The sequence below is a fragment of the Herpailurus yagouaroundi genome, unplaced genomic scaffold, assembly GCF_014898765.1.
Source record: "Herpailurus yagouaroundi ecotype Mexico unplaced genomic scaffold, PumYag 182, whole genome shotgun sequence".
Lineage (NCBI taxonomy): Eukaryota > Metazoa > Chordata > Mammalia > Carnivora > Felidae > Herpailurus > Herpailurus yagouaroundi.
The window spans coordinates 17,857,209-17,874,142 of record NW_024412413.1 but is presented as its reverse complement, the minus strand read 5'-3'; the positions used below and the strand labels follow the sequence as shown (position 1 = coordinate 17,874,142).

At 39.9% G+C, this 16,934-nt stretch overlaps 1 protein-coding gene across 4 annotated transcripts in view; it reads right to left on the bottom strand.

The window, feature by feature from the left end:
* Positions 1-16,934, bottom strand: part of NFYB (nuclear transcription factor Y subunit beta) — a 32,161-nt gene that overhangs the window by 2,077 nt on the left and 13,150 nt on the right. For 2 of the 4 annotated variants that reach the window (XM_040491041.1, XM_040491044.1), the window contains exons 4-9: positions 14,949-15,036; positions 8,314-8,407; positions 6,795-6,925; positions 3,536-3,733; positions 2,203-2,284; positions 753-832 (exon numbers count right to left, since the gene is read on the bottom strand). In XM_040491041.1, the coding sequence (XP_040346975.1) occupies positions 753-832; positions 2,203-2,284; positions 3,536-3,733; positions 6,795-6,925; positions 8,314-8,407 (585 nt within the window). In that variant the 5' untranslated portion in view covers positions 14,949-15,036. The other 2 variants (XM_040491042.1, XM_040491043.1) reach the window with 2 other exon arrangements.

Below are 16,934 nucleotides of genomic sequence, written 5' to 3'. Positions count from 1 at the left end.
AATTTCTTAATGCATCTCTCTAGAAATCTATGCAGATACGAATATGTGTGTACATATTTAATTAGTAAGAGAATACACAATTATATATTTTGAGAAAGCAATTTTTTAACAACTTTCTTTATCAGGTCCTTAATAATAACAACACAATTGATCCTTGAATAACACAACAGTTAGGTGAGCCAACCTCTGCACAGTTGAAAATCTTCATGTAACTTCTGACCACCCCCAAAATTTAATAGCCTGTCGACCAGAGCCTTATTGATAACATAAAGTCAATTAACACATACTTTATGTTTACATGTATTATATGCTATAGTCTTACAACAAAATCAGAGAAAAGCAAATGTTATTAAGAAAATTATAAGGAAAACACATTTATAGTACTGTAAAAAAATCCGCATATAAGTGGACTGGTGTAGGGGTGCCTGGGTGGCTCAGTTGGTTAAATGTCCGACTCTTGATTTTGGCTCAGGTCATGATCTCACAGTTCATGAGTTCGAGCCCTGTGTTGGCCTCTGTGCTGACAGTGCAGAACCTGCTTGAGATTCTCTCCCCCCTGCTTATATGCTGTCTCTATCTCTATCTCAAAAAATAAATAAACATAATAAATAATTAAGCGGACCAGTGCAGTTCAAACCCGTGTTGTTCAAGGGTCAACTGTAATGTGCTGAAATTAACTACCTGCGATAAAAATCAATGGGTACAATCAATTTTTTACAATAATTTAAAATACAAAGAAGGCTGTATTTTACCTGTTGATATGACGTTGTATAAACCATAACATTCTGTTGTTGACCATCTGCAGTTATTAAGCCAGCTGGTAACTGGTTAGCTGGAAGATAAAGTTAAAGCAGGAAAAGAATTACATCTACTCTCTCGATCTGAACCTTAGGTCATGCCATTAATGTCTCATTACAATTCTGCCACTAATCAGTGTCATCTTGGACAAAATCATAAACCCCCACATTTAGCATTTTAGAAAAAAAAAAACTCCCTAAAAAGTACATTTTTCCTATTGCAGTTTTCAATTGTCGGAATTTTCATTTCTCCAAAATGTACTTGAGCTGGGGCGCCTGGGTGGCTCAGTCGGTCAAGTATCCGACTCTTGATTTTGGCTCCGGTCATGATCTTGCAGTTTGTGAGTTTGAGCCCTGTGTTGGGCTCTGGACTGGCAGTGTGGAACCTGCTGGGGATTCTTTCTCCCTTTCTTTCTGCCCCTCCCTCCTCTCTCAAAATAAATAAACTAAAAATAAAGTAAAATTAAATGCACTTGAGCTAACTGCCCATGTGTACAAATCTGCAGAGAGACTGGATGGAGTTTCTAATTCATTAAGTAGATCTACACCATAGGCCTGGCTGGGAGCCACACTTCCATAACTAAGCAGTATATATTTTACATATGAGAAAAAGAAAATATATGCGTATAAATTTTATATGAGACACAGAGTCACCATAGACCTCTTATTTCACCCATATGACAATATTCAGGGTTTTTTCTCCAGATTTTTTATTTTTTTTAATTTTCCTTTTTTAATGCTCATTTATTTTTGAGAGAGAAAGAAAGACAGAGCGTTAAGTGGGGGAGGGGCAGAGAGGAAGGGAGACACAGAATCTGAAGGAGGCTCCAGGCTCTGAGCTGTCGGCACAGAGCCAGACGCAGGGATTGAACTCAAGGAACGCAAGATCATGACCTTAGCCGAAATCTTGGATGCTTAACCGACTAAGCCACCCAGGTGCCCCCACAAATTTTTTATTTTAAAGTAATGTGTACACCCAACATGGGGCTCAAACTCACAACCCCAAGATTAAGAGTTGCACGGTCCACTGATTAACCCAGCCAGGTGCCCCTATTCAAATTTTTTTCAAAAAACCCATCAGTTCAAATTTATTTAAATCACAGATTTTATATTACAAACTACAATTCTCAATATTCCTATCTCATGTGAAATCTTAAAGCAAAAACTAGGGGCTACTGAAATCAGAACTATGGGTGAAAGGTTATAATGTCGGCAGAATTTCAATCTCGATACTTATCCCTCACTGACTTCAACTATAAGGGCATGAACTAAAGAAGTGCTATGTCAGAATACTCAGGGCTGATGGTCCAAAAGTACCCCCACATTTAGTATTAGTCACTGCTAACAAACTATGTGACTTATAAGAACACATTCAGTTGCATAAACGTATCATAACACTGCTTACTAAATGCCTCCTCTGTAAGTTCTTCACTTAATCCATCTGTAGTTGTGACTGCTCCACCAATTCCTTTCTCTCCTTTCATAGCCTGGGGAAGGACAAATCAAAAAAGTAATCACTGGCATTCAAAAGACACTGTTTTCTAGATGAGAATGCTTGTTTCCTAAAATTAGGAGTTTCTATTATTACAAACACTGCACAGAGTATTAACACTTCTGGTTAATTACATACAAAGAGGCCCTTCAAAATGCTAACTTTTTACATAAGCAGTAATCATCACAAGGCAGCGTTAGTAATGACCTAGAAAATCTAAAATATTTACGGATAAAAATAAAATCATTCTAATTCCACACTGCATCAAAAGGAAAATAGAAGTCTATTTACAGATGAAGTAGTCTGTTGAAAAGCACTATAAATATTCAGCCCATAAATCTACTATAAATGATCCAAGTTATCATTTAACTATATACATATAAAGCTCTCAGCCAACCGGACAGTACAGCACTATAATAGCAAGTTTAAAGTTTCAAACTCCTAAATCAAGATTATAGTTTGTACCATAGAGCTCTAAGTTCCCATCCACTTCTAAGGTTCTATGATGCAGAAGATTTGGAAAAGTACTGTGAAGAATTTAACACATTCTCTTCCTACTTTAATCACTCAATGCTAAGTCACTAATTTAATGGGGTTCTAACATTAAAGCTATTAAGGAAGTATTTTGAAAGCAATGTGAATCTGACACCCAAGTGGTAGTGTGGAAATAAATACGCTGATCTCAATTTATTTCCACAAAATTCGTACCACGGGCAAAGATAAACCCAGTAAGAAATGCGGAAGAATTTAATCAATAAAAAAGGATAGTTATAATTCCGTTTTTCTTATCTGCAAGGCCTCAAGCTTTGAGACACTCCCTCTTTTAAATTAATCATAATAACAGCGTGTTACCATTGAGTGCTCACGATCAGCCAAGCTAAGTGCTATATGTGGACTATTTGACTTAGTTCTCTCAGTAACTCTGTGAGGTAGGTGCTATTACTCACGTCACTTTACAGACCAGGAAACCAAGGCCTAACCTATTGAAATAATCTGCCCAGGGTCCCAGAGGTTACAGGTGGTGGAGCTTGGAACCAGCCTCCGGGTGGCCGGAATCCAGAGTCCGTGCTCTTAATCATTACATAACTATGATGTCATTAGTAATAAAGGGAAAAAGAAAGGACTTACTATTTAAATACAGTAATAGAAGTGACCATATACTTCTTCTGATGAATGATACATTTAAAAAGTTAAAGTAAATCATACATCTTAGTTTCTTAAAAGCATAATGGAAGAGTTTATTTACCTCTCTGAATTTCTGAAGGTATAATTTTAGAGGTTCTACATAACTGTCGAAGCCTAAGGTAGACATGGCAAAGAGAATATCTTCTCCATTGATTGTCTTCCGTTTTTCCTGATGGCATCTTTCACTTGCTTCAGATGTTATAAAGCTGATGAACTCACTTACACATTCCTGAACACATTCTTTGGCATCTTTTGCAATCTGAAGAGAAAAATCACAGGTAAATCTGCAGGGAATGTAACCATCCCCTTCCTAACAACCTGCAGAAATAAAAGGCTATTCAGAAGACTATAAATTTCAGTTTATGGCTGTTAACATTTAATCTCTGAAATATATGCTAATAACATTGACAAATTGTGTGCTATCAAAATTCCAACCTTTGGAATGAGAACAAAAACTCGAATACAAGTGAGAGAAGCCTTGACAACTATTCACAGGAAACAGATACAATTTAGGCATAGAAGCAACCACTGGCTGTCCTTACCATCCCATAAAGACGAACACTTACTAAGCAGGTGCCCCAAGAAAATCAGTCTCCTGTATATATAGTGTACTGCGGGGCTACACTTAGGGGTCGCTTCTCTGCCCTAGCATTTCTGCAAATAAGGACACTGGAAAATTTTAAAAAGACAAAACACTGAATTCACCTAAGGCTTACAATAGTGACATTCGGCGACATTTTTACTACTGAAGATCCAGAGTGTCAGGTACAGGCTTTGAGTTTATTAAAAAGCCCACCACAAAGGGGCACACCGGCTACCTCATTATAAAAGCGAGAATTCTTTTAAGGGTGTGGGGTTTCAAAGTAAAGCTAATGAATTAAATCATACAATTCCAAGTCACTTCTAACAGGAGTAACAAAAATCCTTGCTGAAACATACTGTTTCCTATCTCCATGCCTATTTTATATCCCGGAGAAAAGCAAACAAGAGCTGCATAAATGCAGTCAGGCAAGATACTATAATGCAAGCTGTATACATAACTTTAGGTTTTCTAGTAGCTAGGTTTAAAAACACAGGTGAGGGGCGCCTGAGTGGGTCAGTCAGTTAAATGTCCGACTTTGGCTCATGTCGTGATCTCGCAGTTCGTGGGTTCGAGCCCCACGTGGGGCTCTGTGCTGACAGCTCAGAGCCTGGAGCCCGCTTCAGATTCTGTGTTTCCCTCTCTCTGTCCCTTCCCCACTTGTGCTCTGTGTCTCTCTCTCTCTCTCTCTCTCAAAAGTATATATATATTAAAAAAAAATTTTTAAATACAAATAACACAGGTGAAATGAATTTTGAGATTTAACCTAACAAATCCAAGTTATTATCTAACATTTAAACACAGCATCCATTTTAAAATGGGAGAGATTTTCATTCTTCTTTTCATACGAAACCTTCACAATGTGAAGTATGTTTTACATTTACAGCACATCTTAATTCAGACCAGCCACATTTCAAGTGCTCAATAACCGTACGTGGCCGGTGGCTGAGGCATGCAGTCTTAACCTATTTCAACAACAATCAGCAGCTCTGATTTATTTCCCCTTAAAATATAAGGAGGACCTCTCACATTGGAACTTCTAGGCTTAGGAATGCATATTTTTAAGTTTATTTATTTGAGAAAGAGCGTGCGAGCAGGGGAAGGGTAGAGAGAAAAGTAGAGAGAGAATCCCAAGTGGGCTCCATGCTGTCAGCGCACAGCCCAAGGCAGGGCTCAAACTCACAAACCATGAGATCATGACCGGAGCCAAAATCAGGAGTCACATGCTCAACCGAATGAGTCACCCAGGGACCCCCTTAGTGATGTATTTTAATAATCTATTTATTTGTGATCTTTATTACTTTCACAAGTACTTTATAAGCTGCAGTGAGAAAGAAAGTTTATTGCGTTATATATAATATAAAAAGTGTGGATTTTAATTCAGACCAAGTGATGAGTAGAGTGACAATGAGTGTTTTTAAGTTGTTCTAAATAACAGTCTATATGATTGTTTGTCTCAAGACAGAACTACTTAAAACAGAATCCTGCCTGTTAACTTCAAAAGTGTGTTAGTATTTATGATTGTACAAAAATAGCTGCTTCCAAATATAAGGATTTTTCTGTATCAGTCCAAAATGACCCAATTTGGGGGCACCTGGCTGGCTTAGTTGGTGGAGCATGCGACTCTTGATCTCGAGGTTGTTGAGTTTGAGCCGGGTGTAGAGATTCCTTAAAAATAAAATCTTAAAAAAAAAAAAAAGACCCAATTTTGCTGCAACATTATAGAAGTTACAACTCCATCTGCCCAAACCTGATATTTTATTTTATTTATTTTATTTTTTTTTAATATATGAAATTTATTGTCAAATTGGTTTCCATACAACACCCCCCGTGCTCATCCCAAAAGATACCCTCTTCAATGCCCATCACCTACCCTCCTCTCCCTCCCACCCCCCCATCAACCCTCAGTTTGTTCTCAGTTTTTAAGAGTCTCTTATGCTTTGGCTCTCTCCCACTCTAACCTCTTTTTTTTTTTCCTTCCCCTCCCCCATGGGTTTCTGTTAAGTTTCTCAGGATCCACATAAGAGTGAAAACATACGGTATCTGTCTTTCTGTGTATGGCTTATTTCACTTAGCATCACACTCTCCAGTTCCATCCATGTTGCTACAAAGGGCCATATTTCATTCTTTCTCATTGCCACAGAGTACTCCATTGTGTATATAAACCACAATTTCTTTATCCATTCATCAGTTGATGGACATTTAGGCTTTTTCCACAATTTGGCTATTGTTGAGAGTGCTGCTATAAACATTGGGGTACAAGTGCCCCTATGCATCAGTACTCCTGTATCCCTTGGGTAAATTCCCAGCAGTGCTACTGCTGGGTCATAGGGTAGGTCTATTTTTAATTTTTTGAGGAACCTCCACACTGTTTTCCAGAGCGGCTGCACCAGTTTGCATTCCCACCAACAGTGCAAGAGGGTTCCCGTTTCTCCACATCCTCTCCAGCATCTATAGTCTCCTGATTTGTTCATTTTGGCAAACCTGATATTTTAAAAAGATTCTTAATTCTACTTTATCTGCTTCAAGTGGGGGAGGGGGAAGCACCGGGGGCCGCGGGAACTGAAAATGGAATACTGTCCAGTAACTAAGGGTGTAGAACTGAAAGAGAGAAAGAGTGACTAAAGGACTGAAAACAATAGCTGACTATATACAGAAACTGTATATACATATTCATGCAGTTTACATCCCCCTCTCCCCTGGAAAAAGCACGCCAGGTAAAATGTCTCTCCTGCATTACCTTTCCCGTTTGAGGTATGGCGTTTTTCATTATCCTTGCTACGTTTGCAATTGGAAGATATATATCTTGTTCTCTGAAACTTTCTTTTGAACCATTTGTGTCTTCATGATCATTCATGCTGTCCTCCGTATCTAAAAAAATAAAAATAACTCAGGTTTAACGTTTCTCACAACCTTTACTTCGTCATAGAGAAGACTACCTGAAACAATCGAAGTTCAGAACATCCTGGTTCATTTCCTAGGCATTTTTAGGGAGGAGGGTAGCAGTTCTTTTCACGGTTTTCTCATAGCCATAACCAAACCCACTCCTTAATTTCCAACCCACTGCCTCAAACACTTTTGTCCTCAGATCTGCCTACTAAAACCTCACCTATCCATTCTCCAAAAAGCTCAGAAACATCTCCACAGCACCTTCAGAAGTGATTTCTCCTTTCACAAAAATATCACAGGATTGCTCTGTGTTTTTTGTGACACATTTTAGAATTCTTTTTCTTTCTCATCCTCCCTATTAGATGTTTGCTACCAGAGGCCAGGGATCAGCTTTGTGTACTTCCTAGAACTTGGTATAGCATCTTCCATAGAAGGGGTACTCAGAAATATTTATTACATAACTTAGCTGGAAAACTTACAGACTATGACTGAGGGTTCCTTTCATATTGCTAGATTAGGAGGTTATTTATATGTTTATCCAAAGCCAAGTTTATACAGAATGGAAAAGTGGCCTTGAATATTACTGACCCAATTAGATTGATACTAAGTTTTTGAACAAAGCTATTGCACTGATCCAGCGATCTTACAAAAAGCGAATTCTCAAATTGTATAGATTTAGATATAACTGAAGCTTTCACAATACCAGTAATATCCTTTTATGACTAAATGCAGTGTCTTGTAAGTAAACTTCCCACTATTTATGTGTATTAAAAAAGAAAGGCACTTAAGCTGATTCAAGTTACATTTTTATGTGTGTCTGTCTTAGGATGAGGTAACTTCTCACCCACCCCCAACTGCCTTCTAAAAAAATATATCTTAGTGTTTTTTAATCTTACACATCAGAATGCCACAAAGTAAATTATTTCTCACAGGCCGACATGACACTGCCATCCTAACAGCTGACACAGGTCAAACTTAATAGTTAATGAAAAACAAAAATAAGTCTGTTCGTAAGTACTAGAAATATAATAGCTAGCAACTCACCCTCTAAAGAATTTTTTACTGTATCAACTGAAAAAGAATGTGCCATACTCAGTACTTAAGTAGAACATCAGTAACAAACTTTTAAAGAAACGGTACCTGTTTTTAAAAGGCATACTTTATTTATAGAATTCTTTTCTAGAACTCATCATTCTTTTGAAGACTATTTCTAATAAAAAAAGCATGATACATCTTCTTAGACCATCATTGACCTTTGACACAAGATTGCTAATTTTCCCGTAAAGACCCAAGTAACCTAGAATGTGACGGTAATATGATTTCCACTAAGTTACTTCTGCCAGTCAGTGTTTTACTCGTAGCTTTCCTACCATCGTGGGGCTGTATCACATAGTGGCTTCCTCCGATGTAGTCCGCAGAGATGCCTAGCTGAGAAGCGTCTGTTGTAGCACTGTCGCCATCCATCTACGAGGAGAAAAAGGTTTGCAATACCCTTCAGGAAAACTCGTATTAAAAAAGCATACTAGATTCAATCCTCATAAGCTGTCACAGGGTGGGTCAATTAGTTTTCAAGGCCTTAAGCTTACTAAAAGAAAACATTTATATTTCTTGATTTGGAAACCTTTGGATAATTTTTCCCAATGATTCAAAATTCCCCAATCCATCCTCCCTAAGTGATAAGCACAAGACCAACGGAGAAACAAAACGAGGAAATGAATCTAAAACACACAGCTCTTTCTTTTCAATTCCATAAGCCTCACATATAGTGCAGACAACCCCGACTTAGAACCTAGCTTATCCCTGGAATGAAAAGCAAAGCCAAAACCAGCTCAGCAGTCACCTACAAGCACCCGTGTCCATCACTTTCCGCTCTCCTGCTACAGTAAAGCCTGTTATCCCTACGCAAACCCTCTTGCGCCTGCCGCAAACTGTCTCTGCTGTCTCACAGAAGTTCAAGGGACAATGTCTTGATTCAAACTGTCTGGTATAGGAAGCATATGGATTCCTTGCACACATCTGCACCCATGCAACCCGAAGGCACACCCATTTTTTTTAACTTTATTTTTTATTTTTTAAAATTCACATCCAAATTAGTTAGTATACAGTGAAGCAATAATTTCCATAGATTCCTTAATGCCCCTTACCCATTTAGCCCATCCCCCCTCCCACAACCCCTCCAGCAACCCTCAGTTTGTTCTCCATGTTTATAAGCACACCCATGTTTTGAATGAGGCTGTCATCTCTAAATCTAGTCAACAGTTTCTCCCGCCCTCAAACTTTAGATCCTTTACAGAAAAAGAAAAGGAGGGGTCAGGGAGATTGGACATCTACATATAAAGACAGTAAAACCATAACCATAGACAAGAATGAGAATTAAAGTGACTTTATTTTAAAAGAAGCCTGCTTAATTAAGTTTGCTCAAAGCTAAAAGAATTCTAAGAGGGAAAATCTAGAGAAAACTGAACCCTAACCCTGAACTGTCTCCATTCCATGTCACCAACATAGCAAATCCTAGAAGTCTTTCTGCTTTGCAAATAATACTATTCAAAGCAGGAAGGGACTGGCTATTTGTGGGTAGAAAAATTTTAAACGCATTACCTGAATAAAAAGTGTAGCAAAAATTAAATACAATCTCTACATGCTTTCAGACCAATCCAAAAGAGACACTTGATCCTAAAGGATTCTCAAGGCCTAGGACTTAATGTTTTGACTGCACTATTTAAGCCCTTGTGTTAACATGTCTTTTCCATCTCTGTTAGATTTTCATCTAGTAGTAAAATAACCAAGCTAGTTTCCACGTCTTCAAAAACATGGCATTTCTTTGATGCATCTGTTGACTGTGGTATCTAATTTAATTGTAGATAAAGACACATTTCCATAATTTATATAATTTTCTAAGGGGCTAGAAAATAGAATTCACCTGCCTTTAGTAATTTGTGCAAGTACCTATTATTAGGTATCAAGGGTTCCTGTTTATTGATGACACTTCTTAGTGTCTTCTAAGAAGTGGTAAACAACAGGCAGTGAGCTCTGATTCGGACTCTTCTACTGATCCTGAAAACAGCATCCCTACCCATTAAATGTATTTCTATATAAAATGGAAATAATACCACCTTCCCCATCTTAAACAGCTAACATGTGAAACATTACCCCAAAATAAAATGCTATCTTAATTCTAAAATGCTAACAAGAGACTAAGAGAGTGATCCTTAATAGATATGGTGATGGATTTATTAGCCATAAAGACAGCTCAATGAGGACATCTGTGAATTGACTAGTTTTTTCCAGTGCCCTAAGGGAGATTAAGGGAGATCAAGGTTCAGGAGAAAGAACCAAAGTGGCTGTTTCAGAATCTACAACTGGAAAAAAATCTTTGCGGGGTGGAATATGAGAGATTAATTAATTTATAAACACACATTTTTTAATATTAAAAAATATTAAAGGCATAAAGTTTAAATCACATTATCTTCTCATGCACTGGATTAGCAGCAAGATTATCATTTGGATTCACAGCATTAGCCACTGAACGGCAGTCTTCCAAGAAATACTTCTGAAAGTATTTCAGACTTGTCAGAATGAAATAAAGGGAACGTGCTACGGGGCTACGTCTGGCACGTGTGTTCTCAGGAGGTGGCGGGTCCCATCCACCCTGAGGGCACTGGCTTAGCTGTGTCTTTGGGTCTGCAGGTCTTAGCTTTTCTGTCATTTCACCACACCTCTGTCTTCCTCTCCTCTATCTTTCTACCATGAAAATCCTGCCCCACACTTTAATCCCAACGTTCTCCCATCCTCCTGACATCTTTCTGATAAGACCCCATTTCGAAGCCTAAAATTAGTGTCCCCTTCTTTGAATCCCCCAGGCAACTTAGTACCTTGCATTCAACAAATTAGCCTCATCTTTGATGCTTATGCTAGCCACTCATATATATGAGGGGGGAAAGGAGGCAGGGAAACTTGCTAGATACATCCCAAAGGCTTTTTCAAGGTCTGAACTTCCTTTAAAAATATACAAAATAGCCTGTAGGTTTTAAGTAAGCCAGTTAACAAATATTTACCAAGTAAGCACGTGGTATTTATCAGGTCCGTGCTATGTGCTGGTGACGTAGCAGTCAACAACACAGACAAGATCTCTGTCCTCATCTTGCAGAGAAGACAAATATTACGTAAACTAGTAGCAGGGGGAAGGGCTGGGGAATGCAGTCTATTAATACTGCCAAGGCCCAGGCTCTGGAATCCTATCACCTGGTTTGAATTCCTTCCTACTTACTTGCCATGAGATCCTGAGCACGTGGGACGAGACAGGACTCACCATGGAAGGACTTAGCATAGTATAATAGCAGTACTCAGTAAATGTTATATATAGCTATTAAATAATGACAATTAACTAACTGCTAGTGCCAAATGCTAAGGAAAACAAAGGTGTTGTGTTACATGCTTTGAGAGCTTACTGCAAAAGGGACCACACCAGTCTGGGGAGTCAAGGAAGCAGTCAAAGGGAATGAAATTTCAACTGAGACTGAAAGACAGAAATCAGGCAAAGAAAAATGGGAAAAGAATGTTCCAGGCAAAGCAAACACAAAATATAGTACTGGTGAACTGGAATGAACTAAGTAGAGGCTAGAGCAAGCAGTGCCTCGTGAGTCAGAGCGAATCAAAGGGGAGTTTTAGCGGAATTGTGCAAATCAGATTTCTTTTTCACGGTATCACTCTGGCTATAGTCCGGTGTAGAAATGGACAGAGGGGAGCAAGAATGGAGGCAGAAGACCACTAAGGACCATGAGGCTGCGGTCAGCGCATGACTTCAGGCGAGACGATGAACATTCCCCGTGTCTGGTCCTAGACAACAGCCCTGGGGAACAAGGGGAGCAGAGGAAAGAGCCTTGTAGGAGGTCAAATCGACAGTCCTGGTGACGGACTGAAAACGAACTGGAGGAAGGCCCGAGAGGACGCTGCTGGAATGGCTGCAGCTGGGGAGACAGACAGTGGGAAGGGCGGGGAATAGAAGCGCTGAGCCATGAGAGGAGCCGGCTGCGGCTGGTGACCACGAATGTGCACTGGCACCAGGATGTCCAGTGGTGGCACATCTGTACCTGGTGTAAGAACAGAGAAGCTGAAGTGTTGGGCTTTATCCAGACAATGAAGAGGGAAGAGCATGTAGGAGAGTGACAACACATGGGTAAAGTGACAAATCATTAGATCCAGAAGAACTAATAAATATAGACAAAGAGTAGTTCAGTCTCATCAAATTAAGTTTTCTTAATGTTTATTGATTTGAGAGAGAGTGCGTGCGCACGGGTGGGGGAGGGGCAAAGAAAGAGGGACAGAGAGAATCCCAAGCAGGCTCGGTGCCGTCGGCGGGGCTCTATCCCAAGAAGTGTGAGATCACGACTTGAGCCACCCAGGCGCCCCTCCCGTCAAATTAATTTTATTGGCTATTCTAATTACTTAGTTGAACAGATACTGTTTTCTAGAATATTATGTGAAATAGCTGCCTAGTACATGTTCATGCTGTAATTTTGTGATACAGCAGTATTTTAAATTGTATTAATAATTTGCACAAATGCAGGAAACAGTTCCTTCCTTAGTATGTTTAACATTTATTGAACAGTTTCTAAATATCTCATGCAGTCAGTGTTCACAACCCCACGAAACAGATGAGGAAATTGAGGTCAGGGAAGGCTAATGACTTGCCCAAAGGCGGCACAGTAAATGGGAGTTAAATCCAGAGTCTCAGATGCCAAGTACTTTACAGTACTTGTTCCTGCTAGTTTTTCCCATAGCCCATCAGCCTAAATCTTGACTTTACCGTCTCTCAATTCTAGATCTACTGACCTCATGTATTAAAGACATTTAAAGCTGCGTCTCGAGCCAGGACAGTATCTGTGAGGTGTAAGCCATGCACCTGGTTTTGGGTTTGTGATCAGGACAGACCTGATCTCTCAGGATAGACCACCGGGTTTTGTGTCTTTACTTACCATCCTCTTTGTGCTTCAACTTGCCCATTTTTTAAATGGAGTTGCTATGAGAAGTGAAGTTATTATATAAGAAATACTTAGCAAAGTGCAGGATACGTACTAAGAACCCAACAAATGTAACCTAGTGTTATTTTTGTCCCTTCAGATACAGCTCTCACCCTTCTTTCTAGGCATGGTTTTCTCTCTCACACAACCACTGTCACCTGTCCTCTGGACCAATGCCTTTTTATCTCTTTGAGGAGAAGAAATGACAAAAAGGTTCCTCCCCTCTAACGGATCTTCAGTCCTCCTTGACCAGCTTCTTTACTCTTTCTTAAACACGCTTAGTCTCCCCCACTGAACACACACAAGTACGCACAGACTCGTAAACCGTAATTCTGCTCCACACCCTTGTCTAGCTATCATTCTCCCCCTGATGGTCCTCATGCACCTTTCCATTCCTAAACCCCCGGACATGTGCTTCTCCACCCCACCATGACACCGAAACTGCTCTTAAAGTTGCCAATAATCGGGGGCGCCTGGGTGGCTCGGTGGGTTAAGTGTCCAACTCGCAATTTCAGCTCAGGTCAGTGCAGAGCCTGCTTGGGATTCTCTCTCCCTCTCTCTCTGCCCCTCCCCCACTCCCTCTCTCTAAAAATAAACAAACTTAAAAAACAAAAGTTGCCAATAGTCTTGCCTTCATCCTACCTGCCTGTGGTTAGTAGTGCTGCCCACTGTGGACCACACACTCACACATGGAATTCTCTTCTCCCTTGATTTCAAAAGCAATGTTCTTTCCTGGTTTATTTGTTCCTCCCTACCTCCCAATTGTTAGTTTCATCCCAGGTTATGTTTTCTCTCTCTTCCCTCACTCTCTTAAGGAAAACTCGTTAAATATCACTTTATGCTTAGAAATCCTAAATCTCCCACCATATCCTGCCTGCCGCTCCAGCAGGCCGTGCCTGTAGAACGTGTCTGATAGCCCATCACTGCCAACTTAAGGTTTAGGAAAAGGAAACTCACCCTCCCCGTGTCCTGCAACGAGACAATGGACAAGAACTCCTTGATCTCCTTTTCACAACTTCAATCCCACACTCCAGGCTAATTATACCCGTGCCATCTTACGGTCTTCAGTCTCCTGTAAGTTCCACCTGAACTGTTACCTCTTTTAGTAAGTTTTGTGGATATGCCCAGCCATTTTCTGTTGCCACTGGATCACTACCCACCGTACCTGGGCACATACTGTTTTAAGACCGATCTCACTAAAACACCGTTTCTATAGCTCTTGAACCTATAATGGTTTTAAAAGTCTTCAGCATCAAATCCAAACCTAGGTTTTCATGGCTTTACACGGGCGGATCCCCCATTTAACCTAACTAAACTTGTTTCCAACTCTATCTTCAGGGCTGATAAAAATCTTAGTGCTAGAATGTGCCTTATTTAAGGATCACCAGGTACAGCTCTTTTATTTTAGGAGTGAGGCATGAGTCACGGCTCAAGGAAGTTGTGACGTGCCTGACATCACAGATGTAGTATCTCTCACTAGATTATCCTAGGATTTTCCCACTTGGACCATGCAGATCTACTCCCCATCCCCTAAACAGAAGTTACTAATCCCTGCTTTCAGCTTTTGCTTTTGGTGATAGCCACCTATCCAAACTCCACTCAGCCTTCAAGGCTAGGTCCCTGACATTCCCAGCTACCCACACTGACCCCACCTGTGCTACCCTTAAAACCAGCGTCTTCCCTTCCCTGCATAATGTCCTCTCAGCATTCAGTTCCATTAAAGCCCTTCCAGCAAAACAGCCTCTTAAGAGCTGGGACAAGCTTTTTTTTATCTTGTAGCCTCCACAGCGCTTAGGGGCCCACAGGAAACAATACATGCAAGTCACTAAAAAGAAGGAAGCAACAGGAATGAGTAGGTACTGCCTGTCTAGACTTGAAAGGCATTCATTCTACCTGGGACCTCCAATATACATCCGTTATAATTTTGTTCCCAGCTAATTACTGTTCAAATCTAATTAACAACCAAAATGGTAAAACGTACTTACTGTTATGAAATACTGTCAGAACCGTGTTGCCAGTGGTATTCAGGAACACCTGTCTAAAAGGTGTCTACCCTTCGCCCAATTTCAACCTAGAAGATAAACATCTATTAGTAGTAACAACGTATAGCCTACAGGCTTCCTTCCTGGTAAAAATTTAAAAGGCATGTATAATTTCGCCTACTATTCTTATTCAATCGAGTGCAAAAAAGCAGGCACCCAATAAAGGTTTCTTAAATTGGCAGATATATTTTGGAGACTTTGCAAAAAAGTTAATTCTATGGCAGGAGGAATTGCTTTTCTAACATAACCCTGAATTTAGTCATGTTCATCATAAATATTCATCACAACACCCAGATTATATGCCAGAGACCAAAATTTACACATCTAAATTATTCAAAATATTAACACTCAAGACACAAATGCCCCAACTTAATTTCTTGGTGATGATCTTAATATTTTACAGTGAAATTTAGGAGTCCAAAAACTCAAGAGGGGAGAAAAATATCTCAGAATACAATGCTTTTAAATTAAACACCTCAGATTATACTGAAAGAAGAAACATGCTGCCCAGAAAGCACACATGGAACACGATCAATTAAGACCTTTATTTATCATTTTAAAGCACCACCATTTTGGACTAAAAATGCATCTGAGTAGCACTTCATTTTCACTGCAAAGCATAAATAGCTGAATAAATTGGTATCAATTACAATGTTACAACCTCCATTTCTCATTTGTTCTTTGCCTTTTTTCAAGTGAAGCAATTAAATTGGGGGGAGGGGCAAAACAAAAACATTTCCTTTCGGTATTAATTTTAAAGGAAGAGAAAATAATGATATGCATTCAAGCACGAAATCTAGTAAACAGAAGAAAAAACTGTAGCCACTGAATTGAATTCTTTAGATGTCAGTCCAGGCAGCAAAGACAGGATGACATTGTCTATTCTGCTATAATCTTAAAAGCAATGTCTAATTTCTTCTTAAATATTGTCCTCTTTCTAACCCCCAAAACTGCCCGGAGAGTCCTTCCTTCTAGCTAAAAGCGTGTTTTTTTTTAAGGGTGTCTTTGAGAAAGAAAATCCCCAGAACACTTAAAATAATAGAGCTATATATATTTATGTGTTTTGCTTGGGGGGGGGGGATGCGGGGGACACACCTCATCACACTCACCCAAATAGTTGACTCCGTATATATTTAGATTCAATACATTAAAGATAAACACTGTCACCTCATATGGTATATATTTTCCTAAAGGCAGGTTATGATATATGTGAAAGCTCAAGGGAATGCATACATCTGTTTAATGTCTGAAGAAATGCAAATTTGTATCCAAGAAAAGCAGCAGACCCTTCCTCCACCCTCCATTCTTTGGCATCAACAACCAGAGTTTTGCATCAATAGAATCCTTAAATTAAGCTACAGGAGCAGTGCGGGGAAGGAATAATTGCCTTTTAAGGCATTCTAGTTAAACTTTCAATACTTTACAAATAAAACCCCTATTTATTAGTGCCACTTATATCGATCAGTTTATCTTATCACTTTATTTTGCCGATTACTTTCCATACTAAGAAAGCCCAAACCACCCCAGTGATTCGGGGCACGAACCGTGGCACCGTGGGAGTCCATGCGGGTTAGGAGGATGCTAATTTTTTTAAAGGTCGTATGCTAGCTAACCTTGTTTAATTACCTTGTTACAGTACTTTGGGCAAGATTACGACTTGTGGGTGCTCTCTAATTCTTTGTTCTCGAAGACTACTACTGCTCCTCAGGCCCGGCAGATCCTCCCCGCCTCCCACCGAAGATTAAAACCTTAGTCCAATCCGAAAGGCTTCCTTCCCACCTTCGGGGCAAGTCCAGGGACCGCAAGCCGCCAGATGGCTGCATTCTTTACGTGTAAGCCAGACTGCGGGGAAACCAAATCCACTCCTTCCTCCCGGGGACCTCGCTTCCTCCCCACGAAGGTGCGCGGGCTGGCCCCGGCCCCACCGCC